Below are 12,599 nucleotides of genomic sequence, written 5' to 3'. Positions count from 1 at the left end.
TATAGTGTGTCTCTCTCTCGGTCTCCCTCTCGCTCTCTCTGTCTGTCTATCCTTTTCTTTCTAGCTCTCTTTTTTTCGCTCTAGCTAACAAAGCAGACTCACTGCCCGATACAGCCTGTCCCACCCCAGGAACAAGGAACTTAAGTAATCAATAATTCCCTGGTGGGCAGAGAGACAGGCACACAACACAAAAGCACAAAAGCTAGCCCACTGCTGCAGGGCCTTCTTGGCAAAGCGGTTCTTTTCAGATGCCACGTAGTTGTCACTGCTTTGCTGTCTGAAAAAAAGCAAGGAAACATGAGCCAGTACAGTAGGGAGGAGATAAAAAAAAAAGCCCCCCCCCCAAAAAAAAACAAAGAGTGGCTTTGGACAAAAGCCATTATGCGTTTCAGACAGAAGAAAGGTGGGTCAGGTTGATGTCAGAGGCCGTGTAGATTTGTGGAAAGGTCCTGAGGGACCTGGCGATGGAAAGGACAAGTACATTAAAGTCAGTGGCTCAGAGAGCGTTATGTGGACTGGTGTAGCGCACGCTTGGTTGGGTGTGTGCTGAGGCTGGATTGGGGCCACTGTTTGATTACTCAGCTCTCCTGCTGGAATGCGAGGGTGGAGAAGCTGGAGAGCTTTGAGCTCATCTTCATTTGGCAGACCTTTTTTTTTGGTCTCCTCACACACATCCATGTGTTACAATAAACACAGCCTCGTAAACTGATCTGGAGTTCGAATTCTGGCTTTGTGAGAAGAGATGATGATGATGATGATGATGATGATTATGGAATCTATACTGTACCTCTACACTGTTGAGATGGTATTAACGTCTGCTTTTCTTTGCTTCTTTGCAGCGAGGGGGTCTTCAAGTGCCCAGAGGACCAGCTACCCTTGGACTACGCAAAGGTAACACACCTTAAGCCTTTCTTAGATCTACGCTATTCATCCTAGCAATGGCATTGGCTTTACACTTCACCTCAACATGTAGCTAACAAGCAATGGACGGTTATACCGCAACAGCAGGATGTAGGTAATGAGTAATAGAAGCTTTTTCCTCAACAACAACAACAACAACAACAACAACATGGAGCTAACAAGTACTACATGCTAACGCTTCAACAACAACAAGCATTAGAAGCTTAGACCTCAACAACATCATATAGCTAAAAAGTAGCCATAGTTTTTACCTCAACAACAGCAGGTAGCTAGCAAGTATTGCAAGCATATACTTCGTATAGCTAACTAGAAATGATAGCTTATACTCTAGGCAAGTTTATGCATGTATTCAACAACAACATGTAGCTAATAATTAGCTTGAAGCTTTTACCTCAACAACAGCAGTTAGCCAGCAAGTGAAGCAAGCCTGTACTTTGTATAGCTTCCTAGAAGTAGAACGGAAATTGACGTTTTTACCTCAGCTTCAAGATGTAGCTAAGATGGAGGAGACCTTTACCTCAACAACATCATGTAGCTAACAAATAATGACTGCTTTTACCTCAACAGCATGAAGCTAATAAGTAGCCAACGTTTTTACCTCAACAACAGCAGGTAGCTAGCAAGTGAAGCAAGCCTGTACTTTGTATAGCTAACTAGAAATAGAACAGAAATGGCCGCTTTTACCTCAACATGAAGATGTAGCTAACAAGGAGTGGAGACCTTTACCTCAAAAACAGCATGTAGCTGACAAATAATGGCCGCTTTTACCTCAACATGAAGATGTAGCTAACAAGGAGTGGAGACCTTTACCTCAAAAATAGCATGTAGCTGACAAATAATGGCCGCTTTTACCTCAACATGAAGATGTAGCTAACAAGGAGTGGAGACCTTTACCTCAAAAACAGCATGTAGCTGACAAATAATGGCCGCCTTTACCTCAACATGAAGATGTAGCTAACAAGGAGTGGAGACCTTTACCTCAAAAACAGCATGTAGCTGACAAATAATGGCCGCTTTTACCTCAACATGAAGATGTAGCTAACAAGGAGTGGAGACCTTTACCTCAAAAACAGCATGTAGCTGACAAATAATGGCCGCCTTTACCTCAACATGAAGATGTAGCTAACAAGGAGTGGAGACCTTTACCTCAAAAACAGCATGTAGCTGACAAATAATGGCCGCCTTTACCTCAACATGAAGATGTAGCTAACAAGGAGTGGAGACCTTTACCTCAAAAACAGCATGTAGCTGACAAATAATGGCCGCTTTTACCTCAACATGAAGATGTAGCTAACAAGGAGTGGAGACCTTTACCTCAAAAACAGCATGTAGCTGACAAATAATGGCCGCCTTTACCTCAACATGAAGATGTAGCTAACAAGGAGTGGAGACCTTTACCTCAAAAACAGCATGTAGCTGACAAATAATGGCCGCTTTTACCTCAACATGAAGATGTAGCTAACAAGGAGTGGAGACCTTTACCTCAAAAATAGCATGTAGCTGACAAATAATGGCCGCTTTTACCTCAACATGAAGATGTAGCTAACAAGGAGTGGAGACCTTTACCTCAAAAACAGCATGTAGCTGACAAATAATGGCCGCTTTTACCTCAACATGAAGATGTAGCTAACAAGGAGTGGAGACCTTTACCTCAAAAACAGCATGTAGCTGACAAATAATGGCCGCTTTTACCTCAACATGTAGCCAACAGAAAGGTTTATGACTTTTCAAGCTAACTTTTAGCTTGCAAATGGAAGCTTTTATTTCAAGAACAACAACATGAAGTGTAAGCGTTCATTACTTGTCAACTCCAACAACAAGTGTTAGAAGCTTAGACCTCAACAACATTGTGTAGCTAACAAATAATGGCAAGATGTGGCTAACAAGGAGTGGAGATCTGGAGCATGTAGCTGACAACTCGTAGAAACCTATACCTCATATAGCTAAAAATATATTTCTACCTCAATCAGTGATGGAGTCTTTTTCTTGAGCAGGAATACGTAGGTAACAAAATAACGGGCGTTTTTTCTTCAACAACAGCATTTAGCTAACTCGTAATAAGAGCTTTCACTTCAGGACACCTACCTCACACCATGGCAATCTAGGTAATCTCAAATGGACTTTCTTATGGTTTATGACGGTGTATAACATACTGTTATCCACAGAAACTGACTAAAGTACATCGTACAGCTCAAAGCGGTGGTAACAGCCACCTAGAAGCCTGAGGTTTGTCTGTACTTTTGTCCGTTTTTATAGGTAATGGCATGCCATGCATACTGTATGACATACCATTATCTCTAAATACACACGGCCCCGTAGCTCCAGTGCAGGGTGTCGGCCTCTGCTGCAGCTCCACGGCCTCGCGCTGGAGGCCCAGGAAAACCCACCTGCAAATGACAACTAACCAGCGACCGCAAGCTTCTCATTACCCCGACAGTGTCGGATGTGGGTAGAAGGAGCGCAGAGGTAGGAGGAGGAGGCGGAAAGAGAGAGAGAGAGAGAGGGAGAGAGAGAGAGGAGGGGATGAATCATCTCAATTTGTTTCGATCTCCATTCTGCTTGGAACAAGGAAGATGTGCCGTCCCCCGGATGGTGCAGAATATGTCAATGCGTAGCGCCCAAGATAAATACGTCTTGAATTTCGTCAGCAGTTTTAAGCCAGGGCTTTGTTTGTAGGGCACCCGACACGGTCGTGATGTCAAGACGCCGAAAGCCGTAGAGAGATACTGTGGATACAGTCGAGGGGGGGGGGGGGCAAGCTATTTCAGGGAGACCCCCAAAACTACCGCTTTTCCCAAACTATTTCTGGGAGGAAATTACAACCTGCATCATCTGTGCTACACCCTTCAAAGGAGGAGGATTCCACTCAATCTCTTTAATTAGAGTTTAGGCTTGTTTCTCAGCCCCGCTTTTCAATGTCTAATCAGACCACACTGGGAAGGGGAAACACCAGGCCATCTGCGTTTAAAAAAAAAAAATACTAGCCAACGCCAACGACTAAGGCTCAGCCCTCCGGTGAGGCTGCGCACTCCCACAGTTCGGCTATATCCGAGCTATCAGTCTTGATCTCATAAATGGTCTCAATTACAGGCCTTTTGCACCTAAACACATACTTTTAATAATTCTCAAGGAAACCGCCACTCGCTTAGTCATCTGGCCATGCCGGCGTGCAGCTCTGCATGGATGTGTTAAGTAGGCAGGACTGCATCATGTGTTTCTGAGAGCTTAAAGTGGGTAATCCATTAAAGCTGGGTGTGAGGAGGTCAGTGGGCTAACTCCACTCTCCTCAAAAGCCAAGAGCACTAGAGAAGTGGGTGAGCTCTATATAGCATGGGCCCATCTCCGATATGGACGGCCTTGACACTGCCTGTGTCTCAAATGGAGTTTTTCACTTGGTTGAGGACGTAGGCCGCCGTAGTCATGGCCGACTCCAGGTCCTCTTTAGGCCTCTTTAGAGAGGAAGGGTCGAATTCTCTGGATGTTGAATTTGCGACATGACTTGAGAACGATAACGGATCATCCATTAATACACCAAGGCTTCGTGCTTCTGTAGCTGGAGTGACCAGTGAGTTCTCAGAGGAGATGGCAAGATCATTGTGAAGTCCAGAAGTTCCTGGGATGTACAGCAGCTCTGTAGCCTGGCGTCACCTGGAATTCAATGAATACATCATTAAATGCTAGTTTTAAATCTGCCCAATGACCATATTCACACCTGAAGTCTTTGGTCTTAGGCTACAAGCTTATACTTCACATTAGCTAAAGAGATGACCCTGAACTGCTGTGGCTACCTGGAGTTTGCTACCCGCTAGACCTGCCATGTTGGATTGCGAGGAACACAACAGTGTTGGAATGGAGGCTTTTGGCGCTCTCTTGAATTCAGACATGCTCGGTACTTCATTCAGAACGAACAGCTCTCTCCACACTCTGAGGCAAAGAGCAACGGGGGGAGTGGTTGAGTGACTGTAAGTTGACTCCAGCAGCTGTAGTCAGACAGTGTGAACCCAAAAGCCTTTTGTTTCCTCCCAGAGCTGCCTAAGCCCATCAGATTCACACAGGATGTGTTCTTAAAAGGTCATTATTAAAGCTACCCTCCACAATCCCCTGCACTGGAACGGTGAATAAGCATTAGCATTTGCTTTGGAGAATCCTTTTCTTTTTTCCAGCCGCTTGGCTCCACATACGTGACACTTCAGCCTGTGATGATGGCGCTCTAAATGCTTTCTTAAAAAAAATAGAGTGCTTGAGTTTCTTTAAGAGTCCCAGAGCAAATCTTTCCTCATGCAAATCCCTCCAATTCACTTTTGCTGCATGAAAAGAAAGAAGAGCTCTTACTGGCTGGAAGGGACTTCGGATGTGGGCCGCTTTGTAGTCTCCACTGTCAGAACGCGTTTCCACACTGATTAGAGGCGGGTTTCAGATCTAGTAAGGAATAACTTCAGCCTCATTTCACTCTGAGGATGACAGACAGATATGCCCGCAGCACTGCCTCGCGTGTGATCCCCACACACAGCAAATCTTTGTATGAGAGAGAGAGAGCTGCTATCAGTGTAAATCCTGCTTCCCTGTGCAGGGGTAGAGGATTTGGGCTGATTGGATAGAGCACTGCCTCATCCTTCTTCATCTTTATGGACAAGAGGGAAATACAGAGGCCACTGCATGACGTTTATACACACACACACACACACACACACACACACACACATATGCACAGTTTACTCTGTAAAGCAGCAGTCATAGATACAGTAATATGCAAAGGGTTGGGGCACCCTTGGTCAAATAAGGAGACATCTAGAGAAGTACTGCCAATAGAATAGGACTATCTAGAGCAGAATGCCAAGTGTGGACTAGAGGGGTATGAAGCCCCCCGGCATTGAGCTGTGGAGTAGTGGAAGAACTGTGTTCTCTGGAATGATGCTTGATGCTCCATTCAGTATTTTTGAGGATGAGATGGGGTGATGACCATCAAACATCCTGGCCTTACTAACGCTCTTGTCACTAAATGCAATCAAATCCTCACATCAAGACAATTTTTTTTATGTTTATATATATATAAATGCTTTTTATTTCAGAAGAAACACTGAATGAGCAGGTGTCTCAATACTTTTGTCCGTTTAGTGTAGTCGCAGTCGTAAAGCAGCGCTAATGTGGGAGGATACGCTAACGTTATTGCATGTTTTATGTGTCGCAGATATATCCTGATCCAGAACTGGAGCAGCAAATTCTGGCTCTGCCCATCCGCTGCATCCACAGTGAGGAGGGATGCCGCTGGACCGGTCAGATGAAGCAGCTGCAGGTCAGTTCACTGCTCATCGCCCTTCTGTAGTGCTCTTTTTTTTTTCTTCCTTATTTGTTTGTTCTTCCCTCTGCGTCTCTTCTGTATTGTGGCGCTTTTCCACTGCATGGTACCTACACCACTTTACTCGACTCTGCTCCACCCTTTAACCCATCCTTGCAGTGAACACACACTCACATAAACACTAGTGGTCAGAACACGTGCCCACAGCAGCACCCGGGGAGCAGTGAGGGTGATCAAACCGCTGAGCCACCACTGCCCCACGCAGACATCCAGCACATTTTAGCCATTTGTAAAATCTCCAAGCTAATCTCTCTCAGCTTTTTAGCTAGCTATGTTAATGGTCGGTGGCCTACAGACTTGCTACATTACCTAGCACTATTGTTGTGCTATGTGCTGTTCTGTAGGTTGCGATGTCTTATTGTGAATCTGCCAGTTGAATATCACAATTAAGTCTATCACAATCTAAAAACTAAGACATAAAAGGGAATATATGTTACTTGTGCGTCTTATAAAAGCTAAAAGCGTCTGGACACATCTTTAATGTAATTTTTTCAAAGCTTCCTTTGTATAACTTACCAAGTTACCAACTAGCATCAGAGATAAAACCGTTTTACACAACAGCGAAACAGAAGACCTGGTGTGGTGCTGGATCTCCTCGTCTGCTTCTTTTTTAAAAACACTCTCTCCCTCTCTCTCCTTACTGCCATAGTGCAGTCTAGCATTGCGAGTGAGCGCGTTGAGCCCACTGGAAGTCTACTCCGTACTTGCTGACACTTGCCCTATGTTCCGCTCCCTCAGGGTCATTTCTCCACCTGCGCCTTCAACGTGATCCCCTGCCCCAACCGCTGCGCCGTCAAGCTGACGCGCCGCGACCTGCCGGAGCACCTGCAGCACGACTGCCCCAAGCGCAAGGTCAAGTGCGAGTTCTGCGGCAGCGAGTTCACGGGGGAGGCCTTCGAGGTATGAACGCTGTCTCGGTCATGTCTGCCCCCAACCCGTCTCAGGTCAACTCTGGGGAATGAGGGAATGCTGTTGTTTTTTTTTTTTAGACGTGCTTTTGGGAAGCGCACAGCTGTAGCTGTCGGTTGTACATATTTACCCAGCTCTATTATGAACGTGGTTCTTAACGGAACCAAAGGTGGTTCTTCTATGGCATTGCTCAAAGATGCCACAGAAGCACCTTTATTTATAAGGACTGAAAGGCTGTTGACTTGCTGAATAAGCTCTTTAGTCATTTGGTCTTGCAGAGATTGGCCTAGTTTTCCACTGGAAAAAGTGTGTGGATATTTGTTAGCAGTGTAGTGGTGGGAGTAGAGTTTCCACAGGTTCTGCCTGATTGTGCATGGATACCAGGAAACGTTTATAGTGTGTTGCTCAAGTCTTTAGAAATGGGACAAGACTTCAAAATAACCACTTTCCAAAAGCAAGGCAGCCCCTATCGTTCAACAGCACTCAAACAAATGTTCTGAAACGAGATGATCTGAAACGAGGAGGACGTGTTCAAAAGACTCACAAGACCAACATTTCTCAGTGGAGAACAGCCACACAGGACAGGACAGGACAAACCCATTGTGCTCTCATTCCATTCAAACTTCAGGGAGCAGAAACTGCTGCTACTAATCAGAAAAAAACACTGATGACAAGCCTTGTTCCCCAGTATGGGTTCAGAGTTCCTTTCCTTGAAAGACACTGAGAGAACTTGAGGCTTTACACCATAAGGCCTACTGCTATTGCCTAATAAGCCACCACACCCATTTTCATATGCTGAAAACAAGCTCCGCCATCTATAAAAGAGGCGTGTTTGAGTTTAATGTCTTTTTTTTTTTTTTTATTAGGATCTTGTTTTTTTTTTTTATTTGCCCTTAAGGAAGTTGCGCTAAATTGTTTGCATATGCAGTGACATGAGCAATTTGAATTTTGGTTGCTTTTAAGCTCACAAAAGCCTCAATGAAAACAAGTTATAGTGGCAATCATTTAACGCCTGCCTTTCTCTTCGTCTCTCTTTCAGAACCACCAGGGCATCTGTCCTCAGGAGAGTGTGTACTGTGAGAATAAGTGCGGGGCAAGGATGATGAGGAGGCTCCTCGCCCAGCACACCATGGCCGAGTGTCCAAAACGCACGCAGCCCTGCAAGTACTGCGGCAAAGAGTTTGTCTACGACACCATCCAGGTCCGTCCCTTGACTGGAGTGAACCGCTCCAACCAGCTAGCTACCGACTCGGCAAGCTGTATATCAGTCAGCAGCTTTCAGAGTGACAGCTGAGCCGTACCTTCCAGTTATGTTCTCATATGCTGGAGTCCTTGTGGGAATTTGGGGTTTCTCCGGCTTTGTTCACACGGCAGGGCAAATTGGAGTCGCTTCTTTGAATCTCTAAATTTGATCCACAGTGGTTGGGATTGAGTCCCAATTTGATTCACATATGAAACCATGTATAAATGAGTCATGACTGGGATGGAGATGGAAAAACTTGTAGATGGACTTACCTCAGCTGAGTGAACATGACTGCTGTGGAGGTTTGCTTGTATGGAGTTTACTAGAGGCTCACAAACTGAAAGGAGGGTGGTGTTATGTTTGGTTTTAGGGTCTGGCAGGAAAGGTTGTGGGTATTTAGGATAGTGAGGTGGTGCAATGTTTGTAAGAGGTATGTGTTTTTTGAAACTGGGTGCTAATGGAACAGAGGTGTCTCAGTGGTGTATTAATGGCGATGAAGGCTCCATAGAGCGGGATGGCAGGGGGCCCATGACTACATGAACAGTGGCTTTCATTTCAGAGCCGATTTCGGTGCCAGTCAGCCCCAACTCGAGCCAGCCTTTCTCCACACACCTGCATCCACACATACACACGTTTCCCCTCATCTTTTAGCAAAGGCCTGCATTCAGGATACAATAAATGATTAAAGAAGATTTCGTACCATTTACATTGATCTAATCCTGGCTTCCGAGTTTTCCATAATACTGTGCTCAGCAAGTCGAGCCGAATATGAATTATCTCATCAGCATGAAAGCATGCAGTTACTTCCACATATCTAACCTCTGTGTGCCACATGTGTAGCATACAGTCAAGTCACACTGACCATACTTATGAAATAATAATAATAATAATAATAATTGAACTGCTGTCAAGTATTTTTGTCCATGTTAGTAAAGCACATGACACAGGTGCTCCTCGAAGCCCAAGTAACGTACTCATGCTCCCTCTTTCTCCAGAATCACCAGTACCACTGCCCTCGCTTCCCGGTCCAGTGCCCCAACCAGTGCGGCACCCCCAACATTGCCCGTGAAGACCTGGCCACCCACGTGAAGGAAAGCTGCGGCAGTGCGTTGGTGCTGTGCCCCTTTAAGGACGCCGGCTGCAAACACAGAGTGAGTGTTCCTTCCCTTCCCCAACCGCTCACTCCGCTCCACTGAGCAAGTTTACATCCTCTCCGCTGTGGGATTGCACATGTCAGGATTTGTTTGTTGTCGTTTGTTTGCACCTCTGAAATGAACAGTTTAGGATTTCACATGGACGATGAAAGCCTACGGGGGGGAGGGGGGAAAAAACGCCTCGCCCCAACAATGGCCGTCTTCCGAGTTCCAGCTCCGCGCCCCCGGGATGTATTTTAATGAGAATCACACTTTTTTCCATCCTGACAGTGCATTTTGGGCTATTTTTGAACATGATGTAAATTTCATTAAAAAAAAGAAAAAGAGGCATGTAGAGCGTTGCGGCCATGGAAGCAGATGGGCTTCATGTTGTCAGCTCCTCTTATGTTTTCAGACTAAGGGGGTTGAGGAATGTAGATGGTCTGACTAAGCACATGAATGTAGTGTATGCCTACCAACCAGCGTAGGGGATGTAGATAAGTGTACACAGAGAGTGCACAAATGTATGTGGACAGTTCCCAGTAGAGGCCCAGGCCAGCGCATGCAATATTCAGTTTTGGAGATAGCTGCAATCTTAGAGCAGCAGTAAACATGCTGTGCTGCTCCGTTTAAAGGAATAGTTGGGCAAAATGATTTAAACAGTTTCCTCTTAGTCCCAAATAAAGTTGATCAGCCAAGGGATATTTGGTGTCCATCATTTGCTACAAGCCGTATAGCTTCTGTGCTAAGTGGCATGAATAAGTACACTTCAGACATCAAACAGGTCTTGTCCAATTGACTACACATGGAATAATAAGACAACTGAGGTTTGATTAATATATGAATTATACCATTTTGTCTTTAATGCTTGCAGTGCCCAAAGCTAGCGATCGGCCGTCACCTGGAAGAGACCACCAAGTCCCACCTGACGATGATGTGCAGCCTGGTAGGGCGCCAGCGGCAGGAGATCATGGAGCTGCGGCGCGAGATGGAGGAGCTGTCGGTGAGCCACGACGGCGTGCTCATCTGGAAGTTGAGCGACTATTCGCGCAAGCTGCAGGAGGCCAAGTTGCACAACAACCACGAGTTCTTCAGTCCGCCCTTCTACACGCACCGCTACGGCTACAAGCTGCAGGTGTCCGCCTTCCTCAACGGCAACGGCAGCGGCGAGGGCTCCCACCTCTCCATCTACATCCGCGTGCTGCCCGGCGAGTACGACAACCTGCTTGAGTGGCCCTTCGCCTACAAGGTGACTTTCTCCATCCTGGACCAGAGCGACCCGTCTCTGTCCAAGCCGCAGCACATCACCGAGACGTTCAACCCTGATCCCAACTGGAAGAACTTCCAGAAGCCCTGCAGCAGCCGTAACTCGCTGGACGAGAGCACGCTGGGCTTCGGCTACCCCAAGTTCATCTCGCACGACGAGATCCGCAAGAGAAACTACATCCGCGACAACGCGATCTTCCTCAAGGCTTCCATAGAGATCCCTCAGAAGATCATGGCTTGATAGCAGAAAGCAGTGCTGGAAAGATTTTCCTGGGACGACCCTTTGGGAGGACCTTCCCCGGTCATTTCTTAATGACGCTTGTTTTCCGTTCTGAAAATTCAAGCGAAAGACTCCGAGATTGCCCAAGTGGTGGAGGGGCGCCATGTCGAAATGTAGGAAAGTTGAGGTGTTTTGGTCTGTGAAACCATTGCACATGCTTATTTCAGATTCACGTTTTCAACACCTTCTCCTCAATTTGCAACAAAAGCCTTGGGACATTCAATAGTGCCTAGAAAGTTCTATTTTAATTTAAAGTCGTTTTTACAAAAATGTGATTTTATGATCCTTCTGTGACCGATGTTAAGTAAACGGTAAGAGTTTTAAGGAGGGTGCGAAAGGTTGTTCGCAACCTTTGCACTTGAGAATGTTTGTTTGAACCGTGTTCAGAAACAAGGCAAGCAGGGCTCTGGACACACATGGGTGGACGAAACCTGTGTGGTCTGCGTTAGGAATTCCGCGTACACACTCAAACCCGTTTGCCTTTTGTTTACACACGCTCTCCCCCACTGATGATCCTCGAGCTGAAACCCGGCGACACGGACTGCGGGATCCAGTTTTCCTGTTGAACTACTTTTAAGTAAACTAATAGCAGCTGTGAAGTAAACATGTCTCACTTGGTCACGTCCCGTCACCCGAGGCCCTCTCAGACTCTCAGCCTTTAGTTTTTTACGGCGTTCCAGCACGCGGAGCTCGCTTCGGGACGTTTTATCACCACCTTGTCAAAGGCACGCTCAGGAGAGTTGCATTCTTGGGTGTGAAGAGGCCGGTGTGCTAATGTGTAGTCTCAGGCTCTTCAACCAGTCCTCTGCAAGTGAACTCATGCACTCATGTATGAGCGTGTGTGTGTGTGTGTGTGTGTGTGTGTGTGTGTGTGTGTGTGAAGAGAAAGCCATGATGTAAGAACTTGTTTACATGCAGTCGTTGGTTGAGAACTGGGTGGACTTGCCATGGTGTGGTTAGGGATGTCCCAATCAAGGCCTGTTTTAATGGTATTGGCTTTATTAAGCCAGAAGCCGCTCAGACCCTTTGTTTAGGCTGTTTTAACCCGTCTTACTGCTGTACTTACACATTGTTGTAGAGGTGGTGAGAGAGGAGGACGGTACTCACAACTTCACAACTGGAAGCATTAAAAGGGGCATTAACACGCAGCTACTAATAACGCCAGTGCCAGTGCTTGGTGGCTGTGGTAAAGCTAACCACCACAGTAAACTTAACGCATGTAAAAAAAAAATGGGAGTGTGCAGCTATCATACACTTTAGCGACAGGAGGAAGAAAGCATACTTCGCTAATGTTGGACAAAGAGGCTTTGTCAAAAAAAAAAAAGTACACCACAAACCAGAGCGTGAGCGGTCAGTTCAGAGTGTGTCGCACTATGCAAATACTAAAATGAACTGATCTTACTGTAGCATTCCAAAGTAACCGGTAGCCGTGCACATCTTGCCTGATTTTCTGGGCTGATGCCCATATCTGATAATTAGCATTATCGACAA

At 46.0% G+C, this 12,599-nt stretch overlaps 1 protein-coding gene across 1 annotated transcript in view; it reads left to right on the top strand.

Annotated features, from left to right (window-relative positions):
- Nucleotides 1-12,339, top strand: part of traf4a (tnf receptor-associated factor 4a) — a 36,718-nt gene extending 24,379 nt beyond the window's left edge. Inside the window, exons 2-7 of the mRNA XM_072690644.1 lie at nucleotides 840-891; nucleotides 6,110-6,214; nucleotides 7,016-7,177; nucleotides 8,226-8,387; nucleotides 9,425-9,580; nucleotides 10,437-12,339. Of these exons, the coding sequence (XP_072546745.1) occupies nucleotides 840-891; nucleotides 6,110-6,214; nucleotides 7,016-7,177; nucleotides 8,226-8,387; nucleotides 9,425-9,580; nucleotides 10,437-11,069 (1,270 nt within the window). The 3' untranslated portion in view covers nucleotides 11,070-12,339. The remainder of the gene's footprint in view (nucleotides 1-839; nucleotides 892-6,109; nucleotides 6,215-7,015; nucleotides 7,178-8,225; nucleotides 8,388-9,424; nucleotides 9,581-10,436) is intronic.
- Nucleotides 12,340-12,599: the final 260 nt, after the last annotated feature.

The sequence above is a fragment of the Salminus brasiliensis genome, chromosome 11 (assembly GCF_030463535.1).
Source record: "Salminus brasiliensis chromosome 11, fSalBra1.hap2, whole genome shotgun sequence".
Classification (NCBI taxonomy): domain Eukaryota; kingdom Metazoa; phylum Chordata; class Actinopteri; order Characiformes; family Bryconidae; genus Salminus; species Salminus brasiliensis.
Note: the sequence above shows the minus strand (reverse complement) of the source record. Positions and strands in the feature narration are given on the sequence as shown.